Here is a 26,399-nt window from a genome sequence, read left to right on the forward strand (position 1 = left end):
TATTTGTTGCAACGACAATTAGACTAATTAAATATTGTTGCCTATGTTATTTTGTTGTTTTTGTCTTGATTGATCATGAACTATTTTGGATTTTTTTTTGGTGTTATCACTAGAAGGTTATCTTAAAATAAAAGAAAGCAAGCCGGATAGTTTTCAACAACGTTTTGAACTTTTGTTATGAGCTTCATTATCATTAGAATAATGACTCTGGAAGCTTGAGAGCATATTTTACTTAACAAAAAATTTATTTTGTGTTAGCTTCACAAATTAAAAAATATATATATATATATATATTCGGTCTTATATTTTTAATTACCAAATTTCTTTTGGATTCCTACCAATTTAATGTCAAGACTAAAAATAGTTTACTTCTCTCTTTTTTGTTTCTTTTTTCATGATAAATATTATTTGCCTCCTAAAGGCTAATAAGTAATAAGAGAGTATTGGTGCCAAAATCTCTTTAAAAAAAAATAAAAAAAAAGCGCTTCAAAGTCAAAATTCAAAAGACTCAAAACTAACTTGCTAGCTAAAGGATAAAGCTTGGGTACTAACCAGTCATGGTATGATACTTTATTCATCAATTTACATTCTCTTGGCAGATTGGGACATTCACCAATTTACATTCTCTTGGCTGATGAAGATTAGTTTGCTCTATGATTTTTTTTTTGTTGTCAATTGCTCTATGATTGTTGGCTTACAAATGATTGTTATTTTATAATATTTTAATATTTTATTGCTTTGGACTATTACTTGTTAATCCACGTTGTTTCCTTTTTATATGCTTATGCTTTATGTTCTCGAAATATCATGTTTCATTAGTAATTTTCACTTAAAAAGTTAATTCATAACTACTAGTGTAAAAAAATTATTATATTGTCACTATATAAAATGTTAATCCAAAATTAAATATTCCAAAACGAGTTAAGACACAACACTGACACATTACCAAACAAACAGGTTAGATAAAAACATGACATAAAATTTAAATGTGTAATTTATGAGTTTATATATACTTTGATATGAACAAAAAAATGATACAGCACAGAAGTGACACAACACGACATGTTTATCGCTCTACAACCATTAATCCAACAAAGTAATAATTTATTGGATTGCTATAGTGTAATCTCAAATTGCTAAAATAGATGCATCATTAACCTTATAAAATCGTATTCTCACTAAAATAAAATCAATTTAAAAATAAAAAAACAGACCATAAAAAAAATTACCACGCTCCTAACTAAAATGTATTATACATTAATAATCACAAAAAAAAAGAAACAAAAAAGCGACAATATCAGGGCCCTCCACAGGCAAAGAGTGACCTCACAAAACTTTAAGAGAAGATGACGCACGAGACTAACGGTACGAACAAAAAATATATTCTTTCTTTAGTACTGATTGCTGAATTTTGGGTTCCTGCTTTTAGTTCATGACGCTCAGGTTGCACATAAACTGTTTGTCACAAGTTCAAAAAGAAAAGAAACTAGAATACAGCAAAAAAGAACACATTCAGTAACGCAAGATAATTCATCGTAGATGAACAGTATGAACAGTTTACCCAAGGTAATGGATTATACTTTTTAAGTCGTACAATTTTGGTAGTAAGTTACCGAACATTCCAGGGCAAATAGAAGTTGTCAACACTTTAACAGGCTTTGAAGCTCATTCAAGTCGGAGACAGTAGAATTGAGTAATTGTTAACTTTGCTTTTGAACTTTCGCGGACACAGCGGAAAACGGCACTTGGAACACCCATTTGTCTAATCATGGCGAGGAGTTTTAACAGAGCCTACACAATTTCCCAATCCATGTCGACACTATGATCTTCAGCATCAGGACGTCTGTTCTTCAGCTGGCGATCAAACTGCATCTCAGCACGAGTGTCCCTGAGCTGATCAGGTTGAGTACCATCAAATTCATCAGGCAAATCATCCAGCATACTGGTAATGTCACTGTAGCCTTTCATGACACTAGAAAAATCATGGTACCAGTCATGCTGATCTTCCATTAGATAATTGGAAACAGAAGGTTCAACATTGATTTCCCTGATACGGTCAACATCTAGTTCCATGCTAATATGGCCATGCTCTCGAGCTATTGCTTTGTGCTTGACAGTCCAATCAGGGCGACTCCATAAATATAATGGTGGTGTCTCCGCGTTCCACTGCTCGATTTGCTGAGCAAGCACATCCACTGACCCAGGCAGATAAAAGGACTGATAAAAAATTATTTGAGTAAGTGATTTACTTCATCCTCAAATTAGATCACTATGTGGGGGTTGGCAGGCAGTGAAGGGGAGAGCGAGAAGATGCTAATTGCTAATTTTCTTACCTTCCCAGAAAGTAATTCGTCATCTTCCCAAATCAAATCATATGGCAACTTTCCCCTGTCAAGTCTGTAGTTGCCAGAAGGAAAATAATAACAATAATAATGAGCAGGTAAATCATACTTTCTGGAATTTCTGAAGTACAAAGTTTATCTTATAGCTTCTTTAAGTACAAATTTTACCTTTTAGTTTCTTTAGGAACAATGAGAATCATGAGCTTTGGACTGAATGTCAGAGCTTTTGAAATGAACGTATTAGCCAGAGATGCATGGACGCCAAAAGGAGGATTCAGCCCCATGATCTGTTCACGATGAATAGTGAGGATCTTCAAATATAACACTACAACATAGACAAAGTCACAGAAAGCCACCTATTTCACAACTTACAAGATTTGATCCAGCAGGTAATTCATCTTGACAAATACTCATCCAATTCCTTTTCTCAAAACTGAAAGCATTCTGAAGAACAGTAGTAAAACATTAAAAGGAGAAAACTCAACATTAAAAATCATTGCTCATGAGTGGCAATAAACGCAATCTTTATCAGATCAAAAGATGTGGGATGAAAACCAAAACATTAGCAATGACCTTGAACATGATCATGAACTGATAGCCTAAACAGTTTTAGGTTTATTACTTTCAGCTACGGCCTTGTATATACTTAAAAATGATCCACCATTGAACGTAAAACAATTGGGCCAGGACATGCTTCTTCACTTTAAGTTGCTACTACCTTAGAAAGACTGCAGGAGAGATGCGAATATCATGAATTTCCAGTAATATACTTTTTTCTAATGTCTGCCTAAGAAGCAAATTGACTATGCATGTCCCCAGTAGTTTCTTGTTAGGTTTGCAGTAAACTTAGGGAAAAAGGAAGGGTTGTTATATGAAGATGCATGCATTACCTCTTTTCCCCAAATATTAAAGCTCTAGCTGCACTGAAGGAGAAAATTAATGATACTCAGGTTAACCAAGTTAGTCTTTGCGGTGAAACAAGCCTTATGTCCCATCCACATTTTCTAAAGTTATGGAAGACGATTTCTTTTCAATGCCTAAACCTAAGCAAAAGAAACTTTCCCTTTCAGCACTTCCTTTTTCCTATCTCAATATTACAAGATACAATATATATAAAAAAAAAACAACGGAAAGATAAGTATCATCCCATAGGAGAACAATAAATTATAACAGCACATAAAATAAGAAGATCCCTCACTAGAAAAACAAAGCAAAAGCTAATCCTGGCTACTGATTCTTCTTCAATTAAAGATTTTATCCTCAGCATGGATTCTAACGCCTGTCTTTGAACAAAAAACGGAGATGTATATGTCAGATCTAACCTAATGTACAAGACACATGAAGCAACAATCCAAACTGTCGAAGATATTATCTCCCATGATTATGGGATTTTATTGCTTATGATCAATCAAGTTTGAATAGATTAACTAAAATAAAAGATAGGATATGAGTTGGTTACGTAATCCCTAAAATCATGGTTCTATTACCTTAACTTGTGGCAGAACTGTGATAGGGTTGTCCTATAAATGCGTACCTTGTAAGCATATTCGGTGTGTGGGAAAATAAAGAAAAGCAGAGTTTTGTTTATTTCCTTTTCTTTTTTAAAGTTCACACAAACTTACCATGGAATTAAAAGCAGCTTGCACAGGAATATTGGTATTTTGTCCGACAACCTTGTTCTATTCAATACCTTCCAGAAAATATGCTTTCCAAGCAGCACGAAGAAAAAAGAGCAAACCCAGCAATGACATTGGTCGATAGGAGACATGCCTCACTAGCACTGACCTTTATAAAATAAACAAAGCATTCTTATTCAAAACCCACCATCTTAAGCAATTGACTTGTTTATTGAAAGAAGTGTTAATCGTCTGTGATTGTTCGACCCATGGAAAGGATACCTTTTGAATCCCTCTGAACCTACTTTACACCAAAGAGCAATGAACTGCATCTCTAATGCATTGAATCTTGGACGATTGTAACAGATCTGACAGATTGTCAGATCAACATTGTGACTCCTATTTGTATCACATATAACTACCCATCAAGCACATATTCAGAAGTGATTACCTGGTTTAGAGCATAAACTGATCACAAGCATCCTTCACCAAGAATCATGAATCATAATACAGGGGTTTGTCAGTCGAGGAAACTCTAAGTTTGACAATGGCAAGAACAAGGACTAGAGTAAAAAGAACCACGGGATTTTAATTGCTAAGACAAATAAACCTTAAACTGTCTTGGAAAAAAAATTGAAAAAGAAACTTTCAATAAGATGCATCTTTCTGTTTCTCCCAAAGACACAAGTCATTCACCTTTTTCCCTAAACCTTCTTTCAGAACTTCAATGCTCAACTTTTAATATATCAACTAGTTTCACCCGATCTGTTGGAAGTCATACCTGAAAGTATTCTTCAAATATTTCAAGCCAAACAACAACAGCTCAACCATGGCTTTTTGCTAAGATCAGGTTTGTCTACCCTAACTTTCTTTGCAAAATCTACTTGCTCAAATATATCTCTAAGCAGCACTTACTGCAGTAATAGATTATCCTGTATGGATATGCAAAGATCCCCCATTACTGAACATTGCTTGGTCTGAAATAATTTGATCTTTTAAAATCCTAAACAAATGCTGGACCAAGCTAGTAGAAGCTAAAGCTAAAAATCATTAATCTAACTTGGAAAGGCAATTTTGAACCTGTATGTACTTTGAACTTGGGCCACCAAGATCACTACTACCTTTAGATGGCCCAGTTCTCTTGGCCTATGAGAAGTTGCAAGCTTTTGTGTTCATTTCTGTTTCATGTCATAACTAGTTTTATTTTCTTTTAAACGAGGTTCAGAAGAATATCTATTACACCTTCTATGATTTCCTACTTTCTGTACCATACTCAGTGGTTATTATACTTACCCAGAGGCTATTTTCCTTTAGATCTCTTAGAAAATGTTCGGAAAATGTTCGGCAGAAGATTTTGAACTGTTTTTATTTTGCAAACCATGATAAACAGGGTTAGAATACGTGGCAGGTTGACATCAATGAAGCATTAAATGCACAATAAGCTATTCTCATAATGATTAAGCTAAATAAAGATACTTATGGTAGAGAGTTTACTTATTAACTCACATCAAAAGCAAATGGTAAAATCAAATTAACATAGATAAAGATTTGTTTGGTTTTTGACACAGAACAACACAAGGAATAAAACTAGATGCAGTCACGAACATAATTCAAAGGTCCTTAGTCTTCAACTAAGGCAAGCTGTCATTATGCGAAGCAAAATCGAGAATTTGCATCTAGATTGTGTGAGCAAAAAGTGCCTCAAGCTACATTTCTCAGAAAGCAATGCCAAGAACATATGATGAAAACTGCACCTTGGGTTGTATAATATCATAGTTTTTGAAGGAGCACTTCCTGCCCAATTTGTCCAGAGCTTCTTTCATTAAACAACTGAAATCATTTGAGCCACAACAGAAGTCGACTATCTGCTCAACGGCGTTAATTTAATCAGATATGAAATCAAAAGAACATGAACAGCCATAATACTACAGATGCCAAGGATACAAAAGACTCCCCCAGCAGTTTAATAATTTAACAAGGCAATCTCTCCAATTGCAGATTGTCAAGGCAATCTCAATGAAGATTAAACCAGTCATTTCAAAGAAAACCATGACAGCCAAAATAAGTTCTTCCTGTTTTACATACCATCTAACTCACTATACTATTTAACTCAAGAAAGTACATGTTTCATAAAACCAGAAAGCACATAGTTGAAAACTTCCATTTTCATCCTGAATTCTTCCATCAGTCAGACAAATCTACACTACAGTTGCACTATCTTGCTCCTAACCCATAATATTCAGGAAGTAAACTTGTTCATATTACTTCATGTATTGTGCGGATATGTAGCGAATTTCAGTAAATGGTCAGAAATTTAAAACTTGAAGAGTGCCAAGCACATCGAAACAACACGAGGATTAGGAATGTGCAGCCTAGCTACAATGGTGAAATGATATCCAGAGTGGCAAAAGTTCAATAGTTTCTTAAACATTTTATGGTAGATGACTTTGGCATGTTTCCACAGAAAATGGATATCTACAGATTTATGCTTCATACATCACCCAGATAAACAACATTTAAGAAGACCATGCAAATGCACATTTTGCTTCTTGTTTCCAATGCAATCATTCCATAGTGCAAATGCTAAAAGCAATCAAACTTAGCATGTTCTATATAGTAATGGTGCCTAGGATATAGGTTATGTTTAATAAAACCAGAGGATTAAGTCTACACCAAAGACAAAATTGCTGAAACAGAGAACTTTGGCCATGCGGAACAACATAATCATTTCTGCACTACCTAATTCTTTCATGTAAAGGAGTAAAATCATTTCTGCACTACCTACAGTTCTGCCCACTATATACACAAAATCAAAGTAGATGATAAATATGAGATCAGTTTGATCTTACTGTATCACCATCTTCAACGTACCACCGGAGCCTGTCAACTACCTGGAAAAGAAATTGAGCATTTTATCAGCAGGTATTTATGTTCAAACAAAAGCAAAGAGCACATATAGCTAACTATTCCATAAAAACAGAAAATTGATAAGTTGATGGGAGCAAGAATGGTTCATTATACTGCTAATTGTAAGAAAATATTAAAATGCAAAAACAAACGAAGATGCAAAAAATGTGGAGTACTTTCATGTATGCACAAACACATAAACAATCATACTGCGGCTTTTGTTTTCCTTTTCCAGAAAGATGAATTATACACATAGGTCTCTAGTTAAGATCTCAAATAATAGAAGGTCCAAAAAGCTTGGCTGCTGTAAATGAAACATCTGGAAAAAGTATTAATTATGCTGAACCTTAACAATCAACAGTATGAAATCCAATAAAGTAAGCATTGCTTACAGCAATTAGAACGCAACATCCAAGTCAAAACATGATAGGATAGAAGCACATCATGCTGTGCAGAGAAAGGGAGGTAACTAACAGGCCTCCCTTTCTCTACTAACAGGCCTTTTGGAATGACACAGCCAAAGCAGTTAAAGGCCTAAAATTTTAAGTCCACATTAGTCAAGTACGAATTTCGACAATAACAACATGCTTAAATAAATCTCCCTGAAATGCCCATACAGTACTTTAAAGGACATTATTGCTCTTCACATAACATTTAAGTATCCCAAGTACCTTTTCCTTCCACCAATATTTCAAATTCCACATCTAAATAGATCCACCATAATTACTAAAGCCATCACTTTGACAACACCTACCAGTACCTACAATCATCACTCCAAGGCAAACTACCTAACAGTACAAACGTACAACACAAAAGGCAAGGACAATAAAGTTCTCTGCCTGTATATCATATTAATTATTCATACATGGTCTGCGTCCATTGCTGTTCATCTCTTTTCTATTTCTTTTGTTTCTTGTTTCCTTTTTTTTCACATTCTGGGGATGTGGTGTATGTATAATGTATCTTTTGAATGTGCATCATGTGTTTCTGTGCGCCAGCTTTCATGGCTGTGTATATCAAGGAGAACAAGGAGTAGAAGGGAAGAAAAAGCGGAGGTGGGGAGTTGGAGAGAGATATATGGCACATCCTGGGGTAGGGAAAGGAAACAAGATTGAGGTAGGGAAAGATGAATGAAGCTGTGCAATGTGTGGCACATGAGGAAGCTTGGTGGGGAAGGGGATAGACTTTTTCTCCTACAATTTTTTGGCTTTTCATCTCATAATTACTTCCTTCTCTTAATCAATTGAGAATATGATTACTTTCCAACAAGTTTTGACAATTTCATGTCAAATGAGATTAAACAGTACAGCCATGAGAATTCTATTCTAACTATTTTCTAAGAGATAAATTTGATTTACCTAAACTTCAGGGTCTAACTTATAATATGACCAAACCTCATCAGTGTGTTTGGTCTTTCAAAATATTCTAAGTTAAGAAGAGAACTACTATAATAAAGCCCAAACATTTTACTCCAACAACATTGAGGCCTTTTTAATTTCTAAATTTGGCTAGTAAACTTATACTTTCTTCTCATTTTCATAGTTTCACAAGTGTGAAGTTTCTGATTACAAGTACAGAATATGAACGAGTACATGCAATAATCAGACAAATAAAACAATCTTCTCTCACACATCACAATTCTAAGACATGCATCTGATTAATTTTTCTATGTCCTATCCACTTGTCATTCAGGAAAGAAGTTCAAAAGCCTCAAGTCAGAGTTAGAAAGGCGTCCTAATTGTCATTGCATTTCAAGAGTAAGCAACAAAGATGTCCTAATACAAAGGGACAATATATCTTGCCTCCTTCAGCTTATCCACTTTGGTGAAGTGACGACCAAATGAAGTGTAGCGCTGCATAATTTGAACAAAACATGCATTTAGTGTTTTTACCTCTTAGTCAAATAGCTGTGAAACTATGCAAGAAATTACAAATCATGAAGGAATATTGAAGAGTTTCTCATAATCTTATAGGAGTATAGCATCACTCAAACATGTCACTCAACCTGAATGGTATGTAGTTGAGTATACCAAAATTTGAAAATAACAGTGTGACTTCTACAACTGGAAAATTATGACTGGCAAGTGAAATTATTTACCATCTCAATCTCATATATTTACCCATAAAACATGAACAAAAGCATATAAGTTCCAACATAAGCACTCAAATGTTCTCAACCCTTTGCTCTATGATTTTCACTTAATTGTTTTCAGCAATAAAAAAGTGCCGTCTTCAGCTCAACTTTCTGTTACTGTTTGTTTACTTTGCAGGCAACAATCGACGGCTTGATTAATCCAGCATTATCCCTTTTCTGATGGAATCTCTCACAAGGGATGACTAGTCCCACTAGAACGTGTTATCCCACGTGTAGGATAAAATTACACCATCCAGGGGCACAAGGAAATTTTTTGAAGGACGGCAATATGAAGCCTGACACATAATTTTTTTCCACCTGGCCCTCAATAAGGACATTTGTAAGTTTCTTTTGGTTCTCTCTCGGCAATATCTTATCAATTATGTAGAGCAAACAAAAAAGCAGAATCACGGCCTTAAAATGGATTAAGAGCCTAGGAGTCCTTCTGAGATGACTCATTTGTCAGTGTAGTCTGTGAACTCAAGCAACCTAATTGTGCAGAATTGAAGCTGCAGTCATTGGCTAATGGACTCTTTGCATATTGTGTTCCATCAATGGCTTATGAAATGCCTGAATAAAAGCTTTGACACTGTTAATGTTCCCAATGGTTCACCTGATAATGTTCCAAATCAACTTGTCAGCACGTGAACAAATGTTTGAGAATAGGTCAAGAGGGGCAAACATGATGGTAGTTTTCCTGACCAAAACTACTTGCAATTATCTTGGTAAATCATAATGTTTTCAATAAAGCACTTACAATTCCCAAAAACTAATGGATACTAAGTATGAATCTAAATATCAATAAATTGCTCTGATGTTAATAATGGCCAAATGAAGCAGAAAGAAATTTCCCCCTTCAAACTCTGCATACAGCAAATTGGAAGATGCTAAAGTTGCAGATGATGATCATAATGGTTTTTCAAGAACTATAGCCTTGTTCCTAGAGTAAAATGTTTAGTTCCTATTTCCATACAAAAAATGCATTAGGACAAAGGAAAGTCAAATTGATAAGTCTTTCAGTTGTGAACAGTGGCATAGCCACAAGGTCTTTCCACTGGGTGCTAAACTAATATGTTGTAGTAGTACAATATTTTAATGTCCTAGTAGTTTTCTCTCTTCTTGCCTTCCTTCTCCCCACCCCTCTTCTTGGAAAGGACAAATCTTAAGTTAAGAAATAAAGGATCCCAAGCTGTCAAGCCGAAATAAGAATACTATATTGTGTGGCAACTAAGAACTGAGTTTTCCTATGGAAGATAAAACTTTATTGAAATGCTATGTTGGATCAAGTATTTAAAGTCAACAGTAGGAACACTTATACAATGTAAATGAGGTAAATGAGGCTATATGGAAAAGGCAAAGATTTAAAATGAATTGCTGCAAAAAATTTCGTGTCTATATATATAATCATAGTTAGGCCTAGTTTGGGAGTTTAGGAGAGAGGAGAAGAGAATAGAAACCTTAAATTATGAGAGAAAACAAGGGCGAAATTCTAATATTGTTTGAGAGTCAAGGAAAGAAGTGGAATGGTATTAGATATATAAGTCAAATAAAAATTTGTATCACATCCAATTTAAGTATAAAATCACGATTTTAAAAAGATTTATTAGTTTCCAGCAACTCTCTTCCCTTCTCTTCCCAATTTTGACAGAAAATTCTTACTAATTGTACCACCACTACAGATCCTCCCAAATCAGTTTGTTTCTCTTTAAGAAACTCCCAAGCAGTTGAAACTGTAACTTTCTCTCGCTTTCTTTTCTTTTCTTCTCAAATCTCCAACTCCCAAATTTAGTCTTGAGGATTAGGCAGTGGGTGCAAGCTACACATAAACATTCAGGGGTCTCATATTATCTATGTAAAAGGCTCCAACAGGGTCAGTGGCAACAATTGGCCCATTGTACGTCATTTCCTGACCATATGGGATCACATTCATGGTACAAGGAAAATTTTGCTTAAACCCAATAGGTTGGCATATGGGTAACTGCATTATGAAGGCAAAATAACTAAAGAATGTAAAAGATACTTCACAAGTACTACATACGAGTGTTCTAAAGATCATATCAACTACTTGGTAAAACTTAAGAGTGGTGAACTTAAGTCATTGGGTTTGTTTGGACTAACTTGATTTCAGATAAAATAATTTGCTTCACAAATTTCAACCACCTTTTTATCTTCCCAATCACCTTTTTTATCTCACATACATCACATCACAAAAAGTGCTACAGTAATTATCTCAAATAAATCATCCAAATAAACTCCTATCCAAACAAACTCATTATGAACTTAAGTCATTAAGTGGAAGAATAAATAGAATTGACATTAGGTTAATATTGAAATTGTGAACTTTGAACCATCAGGACTTGCAATTAAAATTTCCGCAGGTCTTGTGTGTGAATTGGTACATGTAAAAATGGACCTTTGATGATTTGACTGAGGCTACATTGATTGCAGGATATTGAAACATTATTCCAATGTGGATTGGGTCTAAACTCTATAAATCTAACTGAAGTTAACTATAATGCATCGAACCATAAGTAGTCTTGCTTAGGTAGTTTAATCTATTGCCAAGAAATCTATAGTATGCCATCTTCAGCAACAGGGCATGAGATATTTATTCTACAATGATTTCGTAGTATTAACCTTTTGCAGATTTGAGTAACTATATTCTCAGATATCCTTTCTTGCTACCAGGCTACTGCTAGTGAATCATAAGTAGAACTAGAATTCCTTGTTTCCTGCTCCTCTACTTCTTGTTCTTGCAATTATTGAATTCAAATGCCACTCTCAACATGCATAACCTGCTGCATGAATATTGGCACTAGAACTTAAAGTTTGACCACCATGTTCTCTGAAGGAGAGAGATGCAATGATCCTAGAACAAAAGGATTTAAGCCAATTAAGAGAGAGGGAAAAAACAGAAGGTATTTTACTTGATTCCTGAGTCTGGTGGGCTCTTTTTTAATGGTCAAGTTGTTGAAATTTCCCGGTAAAAGCTGGTTTGAGAGATCAAGGACAAATTGCAGCAAAATCCAAAATATTGCATGCAATATCACTTTGAAGCTGCTACCTGATGAGTTCGTCTATTTTGAGACACCAAAAGATTCTCAAAGGAAAACTCTTAACTAGAAGATGTCAACTAATGGACTTGAGAATGATTGTTCTCCAACAAAGGGATTTTTCTTTACAGCTTCTCGTCCTTCAAAACTTGTTGGACAAAATTATAATATTTACTTGTTTGAAATGTTTTGAAAAAGTCAAAAGCTCTCTCATGCGCACTGTACTGGCTGGGATTCAGAATCAGCTTTTTTCCAGTTGAGAACACCTTATATTTATAACAGCTTTTAGCTTAAAGAAGAGCTAAAATCACAGGACATTTAAGCCCACTTCACAACAGAGATGTAATGTCGAGAATATGAGGATAAAAAATAAGAAAAAGAAAAACACTACACACACACAGAGAGTTCTAGATAAGCTTATCTGGCAAGAAAAATAAAGCTGAAAGTAAATGTAGTGCAGGTAGGTAAAGTATTGAGATTTAGCAGCTTCAAATTCAGGTGAAAGACCAGCCAAAAAACTCATAATTGCCATCTGTTCCCGTTGAGTTTGCTGAACTTTTACATCAGAACTAAACGGTAATAACAGATTAAGCTCCTTATAAGTTTTCTTAAAATCCATAAAATAAGTCGTGATGGACTTATCTTGTTTCTCTGCACGATAAAAGGCTTGACACACCTCATATATGCGAGAAATATTCCCTTTACCAGAATACAAAAATTCTAAATACTCCATTAACTCCTTAACAAATTCACAGTGATTAATTAAGCTAATTACCTCACTGTCAATAGAATTCCGTATTTGTAGGAACAATCTAGCATCTTCCCTTAGCCATGTCTGTCTTGAACCATCTTTTGGAGGATCATCAGTCAGATGATTGTCTTTATCAATGCTTCGTAGATAAAGACGAACCGTTTTGTTCCAATCAAGATAGTTAGAATTGTTGAGTTTGTGGTCCGTGATCTTAGACATCACAGGAACCACATCAGACGTAACGACAGATTTCGTTTTTGCCATGGGTTCAGAATTAACAAAAAAAAAGGACAGATCTGAACTCTTTAAAACAAGAGTGAAGAATAGAACACAGATGTGTCCTATACAGAACCAGATGAACCGAATGATGACTAATGAATTTTCTGGCAGCGGACAGAGACCCTAACCTTGATGGTAGGGCTCTGATACCATGAAAACTAAGAAAAAGGGAGAGAAAATACTTTTTTTCATTCCTTTGGACTACACAATATACATATATATATACACAAGTGTAACTACCTAATTAATATATGATACTATAATCATATGATACCTAATTAATACATGATACTATAATCATATCTTTCCTGATATTTACACATATCTTCAACATTATTAAACTATTGTTGTCAGCAATAGATGTAAGCTAAGACAGTACCTTTACAGCGTGCTCCACCTTTCCCATGGTCATGCTCTTGTCATCCATGGATTTTGAGTATACACCTATGCTTTTGTTTTTTTTCTGCTTTAAAAATTCTTCTTGATTAAATGATGCAGTGGACCTTTTGATTAATGCAAGTACTCTGCAAAGTGGTAAGTTGTACTTAAACTAATAAATTTCATAAAGAGGTATAATGCAATAGAATACTCTTTTGATGCTGAAAGAAAGGAAAGGCATTAAGATTGCAGCTTCTATAATAGGCAAAAAGAAGACCAAGACAATTACCTCTTATCTGCTTCTGCATTTCCTGACGGCTCAATCCTTTGTGCCTTGTTTGTAGCAGATGTCGCTGTTTGCGTGCTGTCAATATTGCCACTCGATTCATTCTTAAACTTCAATTGATCATCTTTTACATGTGACTTACCTTTATCCGCTATGGATTGCCTGTATTTGTCCCTGACGGGCATCCAATTATCCTTGGAAGAGTTTGGAGAGGATCCAATTTTTCCTACCAGGACTAGTTTGCGAACTCCTTTCTCAATATTTTCAACACATTTACCAACTTTAAAGTTGCTATGAATTCCCTTTAACCGATAATTCATTTTTGCTACAGGTTTTTCTTCAAGAGACTCAAGAACCTTACTTCTCCTTCCAGACACAACCTGCACTTGGGCAGGTAGCGACCCTGAAGTATGCTGCGGCTTCTTTGTATCAACATCAGGAAAGACTATATGGTTTCTTTTTGGACTTCCAATTTTAGGAATTATATTATGGTCCCTAGACAAAGAAGTGCTTGGCATTTAACAAGTGAATCACTAAATGAGCAAAAACTCGAGCAGTAAGTTCAAAGAAACTTACATGCAATAAATCAAGACACGATTGTGCAAAAGATTTTCCCAAGCCCGTTGATAAATTTTTCTTTCTTTGTCGCTTTCAAACATTATAGTCCTGACAAGAATATTTCCATAAAGAAAAAGTTACCATTATCTGAAACTGAAGTCTTCTGGGCAAATTCACAAACAGCATGATGGAAACCTCAAATAGGAAAATTAAATTTGGAAACCTGGGCAAGCATTTACGGTGGTATGCCTTTGGGCAACGTCTGCAAATTGCAAACTGCAATTCATAGACCTTTTTATCTTCAACTTGCTTGCATTCAAAACATTTATGTACAGGGCAGGTAAATGAATCTCCTTCAGCAATTTTACTGCAAAGTTCTTCTGCTTTTGTAACATCAGATGGATGAAGGAGCTTTGAAACACACTTCGGATGATAAAAGTGCCCACAAGTTGCAGAAACACAAGGGAAGACCTTGAAAAGATGAGATAAATTGGTTAAAGGCTTCAAGCTAAATGCTCCAGCAAGTCAAAGGAAGATAAAGAAATAGAAGAATTTAGAAACATATTCACAATCCAACAGAATAAGGACCGAAACTAAATGCAGGTCAACCACAGAATTCATTCTGGAAAGAGAATATTCAAGAGCAACTAATCTGTTCACCTTTCAATTTCCATTACCATAGAAATTGTAAACTTCACACTAAAATCTGAGCTGTGTATTTTTCTGAATCATGATGCTGGACTTTCTAGCCACACAAAAATTGAGGGCTTCCCTCTATCTAGTGCAAATTACTATTATTACATAACAATGCTTCATGTTTGGTGATTGTTATACATCTCTTGCAAATGTAAACGCCAAGCACTCATCATGTCTTGAGTAAACGCCAAACTGAAGATGAGAACTTAAGGAGATGAGAGGATCATCGATGTGCAGCCTAGTCCCCTGATGTTTCAATTTCATCAATCTATCTCCAGAATGTTTCAAAAATTTTTCTTTTTAATACAACCTATCAATCTAATTTTTAGTCTTACATGTATTTGTCCTCAAAAGAATACAACCTTACCAAATTCCCTTCCCCTCCAAGCCCGTACCCTTGCAGCCTATTACAATCCCCTCAACACTCACCTCCCAAATCCAGTAGCCATCTCCTTCAGGCCAACTACAAGCTCCAGTCATGACAAATCAATCCTCTTTTTACCCACTGCCACCCCCCACCTCTTCTAAATGCACAGTGACCACCCCCAAACACCTCGCAGATCCATCCACATCCCCCTTATCCAGGCAGCCTCCTTCCTCCCAGCACCATTCAACAGCCAGACTGCTGTCCCCACTCCCCCCAAGGCAGCCTCTTTCCTCCTAGAACCATTCAACAGCCAGCTGTCTCCACTCCCTGCTTTCTTTGCAGTATCTTCTGTCCTTTCTATTTAACTCTCCTAGCCTACTTCTAACCACTTCTTACAGCAGCAATACCCTCGTTTCCACTCCTCATAATCCCTGCGTTGTATCTTCCAGTCATACCCACTTTCATGCCACCCATCTTTACCATAGGGTGTGCGGATTTTTGTTTGCCTGTATTAGGTGATCCAGAGAGACATAGGATAGAAAATGCTGAAAAATTAGAAAATTTAGTGGGTAAATAGATGCAATTGACTCATTGACTCTATATCAGAGTCAAATATACCCTGGAGAAGGGCGCTACTAGTGTAATAAGACAACTGTTGCTTTTACAAAACGAGCTAGTCTAATTGAGGAAGTTGAAATTAACTACCATAAGATACCACCAAAAGTTACTGAACACGTAGCAGCAGGTTGTTTGCATTTATGCAGTTAGAATAATTCATGACAGATTGCTTATTCATCCAAGCAAAAGCATCATTTTAGGCCCCAATTAGAATATCCAAACAAATTTGAATGCATTATCAAGTGCTCTCCAACAATGTCGTAGTCATATTGGAGGCATGTACTTATTCTCCAATAATGCCAGATTACTTACAGACATGTACGCTATCTTTACAACTCGATGGACGTAGGCCACAACTATAATATTCCAACAAATTTGAATGCATTATCAAGAAGCCCTCCAGTGATGCTGTAATCATATGTAATCTAGTAATCATATGTAAGATACTCACCTCTGCCCCAGAAGATTTGTTGGAAGAACCCAATAAGCCACAAGCAAAGCATTGATGCTGCTGATACTGGCAATTCTTGCAAAGGAAAATCTGAATTGCCCGTCGGAAAAAAGGAATTCACAACACAAAAATTCTGAGTTAGCTAGTTCCAAACAAGTGCCAGGGAACTACTTACAACAGCACAAAAATGAGGCTATGAGCTTAAAAGTGCTCCTACTTCTGCTTGTTGGTGACTATAGCCAAGAGATTCACAAAATGAATGAGCTCCAGATTCTTTGGTAGGATGAAAGGATCTTAAGCATCTTCCTTCACAACTGCAATGTGTGTAACGCAAAATGACATGATAAAAAGTCAGAAACAGCTCTGGTAAAAGCATACAAGCTAAAAGGGAAGAATAACAACATTAAATTAACCCTGGTATGATGTCAGGCATGTGAAGAGAAAACTTGTGGATTACATAGTGAATGAAAACATAAAGGTTTTACCCAATTATTTATGGTGTACACTGTCCGCCAACAGTGAGTACAATATTAGAAGGAAGAGACATGCTAAATCATAATAAATCCAATGGCAGGTCAGCATGTTGATCAAGGAAAAGGAAAAGGATGATTGGGTAGGATCATGGTGCATATCCATTTAACAAAGTTGCAGGACTAGCAAACTGCTAAATTGTGTATCCAACACATTTCTACAAGAATCACCTTAGTTCTTTCCCCTTCCATTACCGGCAGAAAAGAACCAGAATATGACATCCTTTAATCATTTTGATTATCAATCTCCTAATAGGATTAAATGACAGAGACTAGGAAAATCTTGCATACCACAAAATTTCACCACCATCATCACAGTATGCACAGACAGGATCAAAAAGATCATCATCACAATCATCAATAACAAACTTCAGATTCTTTAAAGCTTGAGTGTCCTGCAGCGTAAAGCAAGTAAGTTCTAGGTGTAGAGAAATCTAATGAGCACCAAATGAGGGAAAAGGAGGATATAGCGTAGCACAGACTTCCTTGGCAGCTTCTCTCTTATCATGCATCTTGGAAATAAAAGTTGCCATATACTGTCAGAAAAATTGTAAAATTTAGCAGCAAAAAAGCAGACAATTTTGGGAAACACTTAGAATACCTTCGCACATTTGTTGAGTATCAATAATCTGACAGTATTTAACCACAACCATCACAATAATGCAGCGGTATAAATGCACACAATTGAATGTAGAATTTGATGAGTCAGGAATTACAGTTTATAGCTCAAAATGGAGGGGGAAAAAGATGGCAAACATCAAGATGAGGGTTACATGTTAACTTGTGCAATTCAGGAACAAAGTATCACTATCCTAAAATGGTTCTCTGTGGCAATCTCTTCGGGTTTCTGGTGTATCATAGGAAAGAATTTTAGTTCATTGATATCCAGAGCAACCATTGCATGTTCTGATGTCCCATTACAGCAATAGGATGTCACTGCATAGGAATGCTGATTATGAGAGGCCATCTGAAGTGTCACTCAGAGAACCAGGAATATGTCAGCAAAGTAGATCGGGCAGATGTATTTTTGGTACAGCGATGGTTTCCAGCTAATGTAGTTTACTACTACCTCCATTTCAAAATGGACAGTCTACTTCATTAATCTAATGTAAGTACATAGAACGGTAGTAAGATGTGTTACCAAGAAACGCTTTCTTGGTTAAGGATCAAGATAACAGATATCGCACTTTCTTAATACATATAATGCTGAAGGGAAGGATTTGGTGTGATGTTGACTTTAATTTAATCTTTGCAAAAGACATTATTGTCCATATGCCTAATGCTATTGTGACTCAATCACTACTAAAAACTGAAAAAGATTGACATCATTATGGAAAACTCAAGTCTAAGAAATGAAAGTAAAACATGCATTGGATACTGAGGGAAGGAACAACATGGCAGAAAGCGAGTCAACAGGTGATTACAATACTTATAACTGCTGATAATTTTCCAGCAATTCACCTTGGCTGCAATGTATTCCTTTCAATTTTTTTTTTTTTTTTTGAAATACTTTCCTTAAAGGTGCAACTTCTTACCAATAGAAAGGGCTTATAGAAAGGAAACAAAAAGTATAGTGGCAAGGTTTATTTGTCTACCAACTAGATAGTCAAGTACAATTTGACTATTTAGGTGTTTTAGTAACTGGTGCTATTTAGGAAGCACTGTGACTTTTGGTCCAAAGTTACATATAAAAGCAGTTGATCAACAAAGTGATAATAGTGGTCAATTCTAGAAGTGTAATTTACCAATTACTCATGCAAGTAAACTGGTTATGCAAAAAACACAGCAGCAAATCTATTACAATCTGATAAATGACAATGAGAGTCAGGTTCTCAAATTGAATAGATAGCATTGTTAATCTTGGTTGAAGTCAGAGAAGATGAGTAAAAACCAGTTGATGCATAAGACGGATCCATAAACTGGTGTATTCAGAGTAATGATAATATAACTAACCTCAGATTTTGCAAGATCTTTATCCCTCAATGCAGCTTCATTGATCAATGGCATGTGACCCAATAGATCATTCTCAGATGGCAGAATCTCAAATGTACTACATTAAATGATTTAGTGAGCAAAAGAAACAAACAACACTAACCAACAAGATTAGAAAGGAAATGTAAAATTACGCATGCCTGAAGGTTTTCAGTATCTGATTCCACAGGGCATCTTGAGATCCACTTGGATTTTTTTTAACAAAGTGGAGAAAGTGAATTGTAATCAGTATTGTTTTGATCGTCTCTTCATAACCCTTTCTTGGTCGATAAAGTTTTACCCACAGTTTCTCCTTAGAAAGCACATATACTTCAGGCATGACATAAGAAATATCAAATTTCCATGCAATGACTTTCTTATATATTTGCTGAAGACCATCATCAGAAGTCCCACATACATAAATCTTCGTACAGAGCTCCTCTGTTATCTCTCCATCATTCCACTTAAGCGGCAGCGTGGAAAAGGAAACCAGTTCCCCAATGTGGTCAACAAAGTAGTATTCCGTTACGGAATCTGGTACAATCTCACCTTCTTCATCAGATGAGGCCATGACCTGTATGCACCAAAAGAATATCTAAATGTTCTTCCATCAATATTTACCACAAAACTATGGTCAGATAAAAATGTCATAACTATCTACATGTTGGCATATCTGGTATATAGGCTTGTAGACATGCACATATGCACCAAAACAGCGCGATCAGGCCAACAACCAGTCAATTGTATCCTAGTATGACAATTAAATATAAAATTCGTGCAACCAGTAATGCAAGTATCATAAAATTTCAACTTGGAAAACAACATAAAACCAAGGAAATCTGTGCAGTTAGACAAAGCATCTTCACCATAGTTGTCAAAAAGAGGCATATGAGTACCTGAAAATTGGAAAAAATCAAAGATCATAAATCCTCAAAAGCTAAGCATTTTTCCTGGCTGCTACAATAAAGATGAAAAATCTGTTCAACAAACAAACATGACAATTACGCAAGTGGCAGATTAGCATTTTACCATCTAATGGAATTTGCACTAATGTTTGAAGACTCCTAACTTTTGAACATAAAAACCATCAAATACAAATTTTCTATAGTATGACTCGTGACAACAACTTGTTCAGTTTAATGCCAAAGCTTGCAATCTCAATCATTTGATTTCCATTCAACTATTAGCCTAAACCAAAAAAATGTTTAAAAAAAAAGTACTACATCTCAACACAATTCTTCAACTCTTCTCTCATAATGTCCACATGCTGGCAGCTAAGTAACATTGACCCTTTACACCTCTAACTCAGCTGTTTTCTTTCAATAACTAGCTCTTTAAATTAAAAGAATATTTGCCAACACAATATCTGGATAAATCTGCACAACTTTTCTTGTCACGTCCTGGTTTCGGGGAAAATTCAGCTAAGTAACACTAACCATTTAGTCTTAAGTTTTATGAGGAGTCACCAAATAATAAACACAGTAAAATCCAAACTATGATAGCAAAGAAGGCAAAAATTTACAAACTCCAGACCTGCAGTCTGCAGAAAAGCAAAAGACAGCCAAACCAAAAAGAAAAAGAAAAAGAAAAAGGAACAGAATACTGCAAAGAAAAGAATCCTAGAACATTTAAGTGATAAACAAGAACCACATTCTCAAAAATTTCCAAATTGCTTCTAACTTTGCTTGATTTAGTGGGGAAAGCAGCTAAGAAGACTCATACAAGAAAACGTGATTCAGCGGGAGAGAAGAATTGAGCAAAGAAAAGAACAAAATAAGCAGAGCCCAGACGAAGAAACTATGGGTTAGAGAGAAAATGGGGGTTACCACTACTCGGAATGAAGATGGTCACTCAAGCTTTTTGGAAGATGGAAGGGACGATCACTCAAGCTTTTTGTCCGTCTCTGTCACGCTTTTTTCTTCGCCTTTGTCAGAGGAAAGGACAATGCGACAGTTGTGAGTAAGAGAAATGAGTTGAGAAACGAAGCGGTGAAATCATTTATGGGTGCAATGGACGGTAGGAGATTGGGCCAGCCGTCCATTGTAGTGGGCGGTTGGCCCTGCAGCTGCAGATCCCCAATCCTGGTTACATAAACCAAAGGATAATTTCGGAAATCTCTCAGGAGATTTTTAATAATTTCATTGTTCTTTCTTTTTATTCTAAAAATATCACTAACCTCTCCCGAAATCAATTTTCTTATAACAACTTAGTCCAATTAAAAAAAAACAACAATAAAAAGATAATTTCAGACGTGAGAAGATTTGTTTATGCTAAAAGTGTCCCTCAACTATGATATTAGTTAGATTAAATATTTGATCTAACTTGTTACTTTACTTATGTGGCTATTACTATACATGATCAATAAAAAATTTCCATTATCCATAACAAAAAATAAAACCTTTCAAGATTTAACAAAAACCTATTTTCCCATACCTGAAGATTCTTGCTATCACCACAATTATAAGAAAAATCAACTCAAGTGAAATCTCTTTATATCTTATTCCTTTTATTTATCAAGTGCATAAATTGGAGAAAAAGATGTCTAGTATTGGATCTGCTTTAGATGCCAAATTAGTTTTTTTCTACATTTCAAATTATGGTTAATTCAATTTGTAAATTAATTAATTATTTCTCATGTCTAAATCCTTTAATTTATCAACTGCATTACGTCTAATTTCTTTATTTGTCAAGTATATAAAAATTAATAAAGATGCACCTAATATTGGCTCTATGTTTAGATGAAAAATTAATTAACTTTTTACAATCCAAATTATGGTTAATGTAGTTAGCAAAATTGTAACTTTTTTCCTTCACATATACATGTAATAATCCTAATTATAAGGATAATAAAGTCATATGGCCATTAGTGATGTAAACATTGGGTCCCAACTGACTGACGGGGGAGGTAAATAAAATTTTTAAAACCTTAGGGAATGACAGTGAAATTGTTAAAAACCTCAAGGGAAGTTTTCTGAAATTATCCCTAAACGAAAGTATTTTAGACCAACATAATTCTTGTTCTTTTCAAAAAAGGTACAGGGCTAATAACAAAAAGGGTAAATTTTATTTTGCACCCTTGAACTATATTGCAACTCCCACGTTAGTCCCTGAACTTCAATTTGATACATTTAACTCCATAAACTCTTAATTTTGTGCCATTTTAATCAAATTGGTAAATCAAATTGGTAACGGAATGTGTAAAGTTAACAGAATAATTACACTTTTTCATTAACTCGTCACTGCAACTCAAATATACCAATAAACTAGGGACATACATGTTATTTCATAAAAGAAGCACTCTTCACAAGTTCCTTTCTTGTTTGGTTGTTCCCTTCTCTTCCAACAAATCTACATAAAGACGGCAACGGTTGAAGAGCCAAATCCTTAAGCAATACAAAAGTACAAATTACAAACTAATTAATGAAACATGCAATGACATTGAAATAGTAGATATTGAAACCAGACTACGAGATGGCTCAATTGAGAATCTATGGACTTGGAGTTGGAGGGTTTAATGTCTGTGAGGACCGAACATCGTGATATGGTGAAGGTGTTGGAGACTTTTGCTTTGGTGCTCAACGCCCGCCGCATTACGTACTTGGTGGTGGCGGCGTCTGCCCAAGACATGGATGAAGTGAATTAGGCTAGTGGTTGTACCTATGGAGCCAATAGCGGAGAATAGGGAAACAGTGATTTTTTTTTTTAATTAGACGGTAACAGTTAGTTTAGCTTACTCCTACTCCTACTCCTATATTAACCTACACTGGAGGGGGGGAGAGGCCCAATGAAATCTAGGGACAGTGGTTCTTGGTTTGTAAATTTGGGGTACCAATCAAGACAGGGAAGACGGGTTACCAATCAAGATCAAATTTGGGGTGATAAATTTTTTTTTTTGTGATTTATCTAGAAACTAAATTCTTTCCTTTTTCCTCTATTTGTTGTAGGGCAATTCAAACTAGAGGAAAGTGGTATGTGGAGTAGATATATTATAATGGATGGAGTTATGATTCCCATGTGATTTTACAGAATTTGGGTTGAAGTATTAGTGGTTAGATACTGCTCTTCCTGGAATTCGCGTTAATACCCGAGTCAGGATTAAACAATTAACAATATCTATGGGTGAGGATTTAGTGTGAGGTGAGGGCTTGAGGCTATGGTGGAGCACCAAATCAAGATGTTTTTTGTGTCTTCTGGGGAAGATGAGAAAAGAATAACAACTGAAAATGAAAAAAATTCCATTTGGTGCTTACAACGAATCTCAAGAAACCACCTAATCTCTTGAAGGCATCACCACTATTTTCTACGAACCCAAATTCCAAAAACTAGAGCAGAGAGATAGAGCAATTAGGAAGATTAACTTGTGATAACATGTCAATTATATGTATTATTTATATTGTGTTTTGATATAGGTTTTAAGTCTTGCCATTTTCTCTCTAGGTCCGCTGCCCTCCTTGTTTGAATATCAGCCATGGCTGCCCTTCATCCCATGGGTGAAGGGCATCCCCCACACCCCACGTCTTCGAAGCGCTCCTTTGCTGATATACTCTCTTCCTCTGCTGCTGTTGATCCAATTTCCTGTCTCAAGCCCCGCGAAAACTACCGAGGTGAACCAGCAGTATCCTTCTCTGCGGAGGAAGTTCGTCTTTTATCATCTCCTCTAAAGTTTGCTTTGATTGGGAAATTCTCCCGAGTTAGGCCGTCAATGGAGGGTCTACGGAAAGACTTCATGTCCGTTGGCTTTAAAGGTTCTTTCTCGTTGGGACTGCTTGACCCCAGGCATGTCTTAATCAGATTCGACCTCGAAGACGATTATCATAGATGTTGGCTGCGCGGTTTCTGGACGTTCCAAGGCTTCGCAATGCGTGTGTTCAAGTGGTCTTCCACATTCTCTGCAAATATCGAATCCTCCATAGTACCGGTCTAAATCCGGCTCCCGTTTCTCCCTGTTCACCTCTTTGGAAAAGAACCTTTGTTCTCCATTGCTCGATTGGTTGTTGAACCCCTGCGCCTAGACGCATCCACGGCAACATTGTCGCGGCCTAGTGTGGCTCGCATCTGCGTTGAGGTTGATCTGTTACAGTCCCTCCCCCAACGGGTGTGGATTTGGAATGGGTCGTCCGGTTTCTGGCAAAAGGTAGAATATGAAAACCTACCAGATTATTGCGAAAGTTGCAGGAAACTTGGCCACTCCGCCAGTTCCTGTCGATCGCAAGATCATGTGGTTAAGCACCGGGATAGCCAGGCTGCGCAACAACAGGTCTGGTCTGCAAAGGATTCAATCCCGCTGGAGGCGACAGATCAACCTAAGGAACCAGAGCTGACTGTGGCTAGGGTTTCAGCCGAAGTACATCCTGACACCGGGGATCATGGATCCGCCCAACAACACCTCTCTAATGCGGATACCCAGGGACGACACAACTTGGCTGCCCAACCGCAGTGCTCTACAGCGGCAATCGCAGAAGCAGCGGCTGCTTGTTCTGCCCATTTGGTTTCGCCAGCGGTAGTGAGTAATCCCAAGGGGACCCAGGTTCCCTGCCCGGTGTCCTCTGATGCTCCAACGCTGCCTTGTCCGGTCCCCTCAGAGTCTCCAAAGCCCTCGGCCTTTCCACCGGTACTGAACAAACCTCTTCCTTGCGACATCAGGGATGATCAATGCCTTTGGCAATGCAGAAGGGAAACTCTTGACTCACTTTCGGATGCTGAAGGTCAACAAAGGCCTACTCGTCCACGTGAAGTTTTGACGGAGGACTTTGCAGCCTTCAAAAGGAGGATCGACCACCTTTTTCCTATTTCTCACAAAGAGGCACCATTAGCCAAAAGGGGTCGGCGCAGACGATTCTGGAACTTGCCCAAAACAATTGTCACCCGGCAGTCTTCGAAGGTAGGCCCTGATTTCCCCCCATCTTTTGCTTAATGATTAATATGCTAGTATGGAATATCCGGGGAATTGCTGGCCGTGCCTCAATTCGCCGTTTGAAGAAGCTGTTACGTTTACATTCAGTAACTTTTCTAGTCATCATCGAGCTGATGGTTGATGCTAGTCAGCTAGATGACTTTACGTCTCGTTTTGGCTTTCACCTTGGGGTATGTAACTCCACCAATAAAATATGGGTAATGTGGAGGTCCGGTTTTGCTGTAAATGTTTTAGTAAACAATGACCAACTTATTCACATGCAAGTTTGCCATGATTCTTGGAACTTTGTTGCTCACGGGTCCTTTGTTTATGGCAAATGCTCGCGAGTTGAACGTCGCGCCTTATGGTCAGCCCTGGGATTAATATCGAAGGAAATAGAGACTAAGCCGTGGCTTGTAGGAGGCGATTTCAATGTTGTAGCGGCTGCTGATGAATATGTCGGACAGGCTGCACAAGACTTGACCGCAATTACTGAGTTTGCCGAATGTATATCTGCTTGTGGTCTCAAACAGATTCCCTTCTCGGGCAGTCGTTACACTTGGACTGGTATCCGCCAAGGCAGGAGAATCTGGAAGCATTTAGATAGACTCCTGATGAATCTGGAATGGCAACGTCGTTTCTCTGGCAGCGTAGTGAAACATCTTAATCGCGCTACCTCAGATCATAGCCCACAGTTACTACAACTCTCCCCAGGGCCCCCCACTGGGCCGAAGTCGTTCCGCTTCCAAGACATGTGGCTGAATCACCACGGTTTCCTCATGGTGGTTCGCCGGAGCTGGGATCAACCGACTGCTGGTTATGGAATGTTTTGTTTTTTCCTCAAATTGAAACGTTTAAAGCAAGCCTTGCGTACTTGGAACCAAGATGCATTTGGTAATATTTTTGAGAAAGTCTCCAAAGTTGAGGAGGCAGTAAGGCTAAAGGAGTTGCAGCTTGAGGAGATAGATTTGGATGAGGCTCGAGTGCAATGGAGTCAGGCCCAGGCTGCACTGCTGAAACACCTAGCTGATGAGGAAACTTTCTGAAAATAGAAAGCCAGAGTGAAGTGGCTGAGGGAGGGCGACGCAAATACTCGGTATTTCCACTCCCACCTGTTGGATAAGCGGGCACGGCTCTCGATCACCAGGATCTGCAATTTAGAGGGTGAGATTGTTGAAAGTGCAGATGACATTGGGACAACGGCAGTGGCTTTCTTTCAATCGCTGTTAGCGGAGGTTCCACCATTAAACAACACTGCTATTTGCAGGCTGCTAGAGGTCATCCTGCCTCTTGTTACCCCGGATCAGAATGCGCAACTCATCCGGGAAATTACGCTAGAGGAAGTGCGGCAAGCTGTCTTTGAACTCGATGGCCAAAGTGCAGCGGGTTGTGATGGATTTTCGGGTAACTTTTTCAAGCGCTGCTGGGATATAATTGCACAAGATGTCCTCCAAGCCGCTCGGGAGTTCATGTGCGGTGTCCCAATCCCGAGGGGGATAGTGAGCACTCTGATCCTCCTATTGCCTAAAAACGAGGCCCCGCACTCTTTTGCGGACTTCCGGCCCATAA

The 26,399-nt window shown here is 37.1% G+C and overlaps 1 protein-coding gene across 9 annotated transcripts; it reads right to left on the minus strand.

Moving 5' to 3' along the window:
• Positions 1–1,516: 1,516 nt before the first annotated feature.
• LOC113743496 (protein ENHANCED DOWNY MILDEW 2-like) lies at positions 1,517–20,920 on the minus strand. Of its 9 annotated transcripts, none has more exons than XM_027271530.2 (19): positions 20,764–20,920; positions 19,804–19,833; positions 19,099–19,511; positions 18,920–19,016; positions 17,449–17,502; positions 17,258–17,361; positions 16,654–16,750; positions 16,437–16,526; positions 14,528–14,775; positions 14,323–14,412; positions 13,750–14,241; positions 13,462–13,606; positions 8,668–8,718; positions 6,808–6,849; positions 5,713–5,823; positions 2,715–2,786; positions 2,511–2,629; positions 2,334–2,397; positions 1,517–2,217 (listed from the first exon to the last, which is right to left on the minus strand). In XM_027271530.2, exons 2-19 carry the CDS (start codon positions 19,804–19,806, stop codon positions 1,792–1,794), a joined length of 2,718 nt encoding a protein of 905 aa, XP_027127331.2. In that variant the 5' UTR covers positions 19,807–19,833; positions 20,764–20,920; the 3' UTR covers positions 1,517–1,791. The 9 variants fall into 9 exon arrangements, with proteins under 9 accessions (XP_027127331.2, XP_027127339.2, XP_027127338.2 ...); XM_027271538.2 differs by lacking the exon at positions 19,804–19,833 and adding an exon at positions 19,834–19,891; XM_027271537.2 differs by lacking the exon at positions 19,804–19,833 and adding an exon at positions 19,834–19,894.
• Positions 20,921–26,399: the final 5,479 nt, after the last annotated feature.

Source organism: Coffea arabica, chromosome 5e (genome assembly GCF_036785885.1).
Source record: "Coffea arabica cultivar ET-39 chromosome 5e, Coffea Arabica ET-39 HiFi, whole genome shotgun sequence".
NCBI lineage: Eukaryota > Viridiplantae > Streptophyta > Magnoliopsida > Gentianales > Rubiaceae > Coffea > Coffea arabica.

What these genes read in the sequence shown, in the direction of transcription:
- LOC113743496 (XM_027271530.2), bottom strand. An exon ending in GATGGTGGTGAAATTTTGTG is followed by an intron (nt 16,751 to 17,257) that starts GTATGCAAGATT and finishes CACACATTGCAG; the next exon opens with TTGTGAAGGAAGATGCTTAA. An exon ending in ACGTTGAAGATGGTGATACA is followed by an intron (nt 5,824 to 6,807) that starts GTAAGATCAAAC and finishes GCCGTTGAGCAG; the next exon opens with ATAGTCGACTTCTGTTGTGG.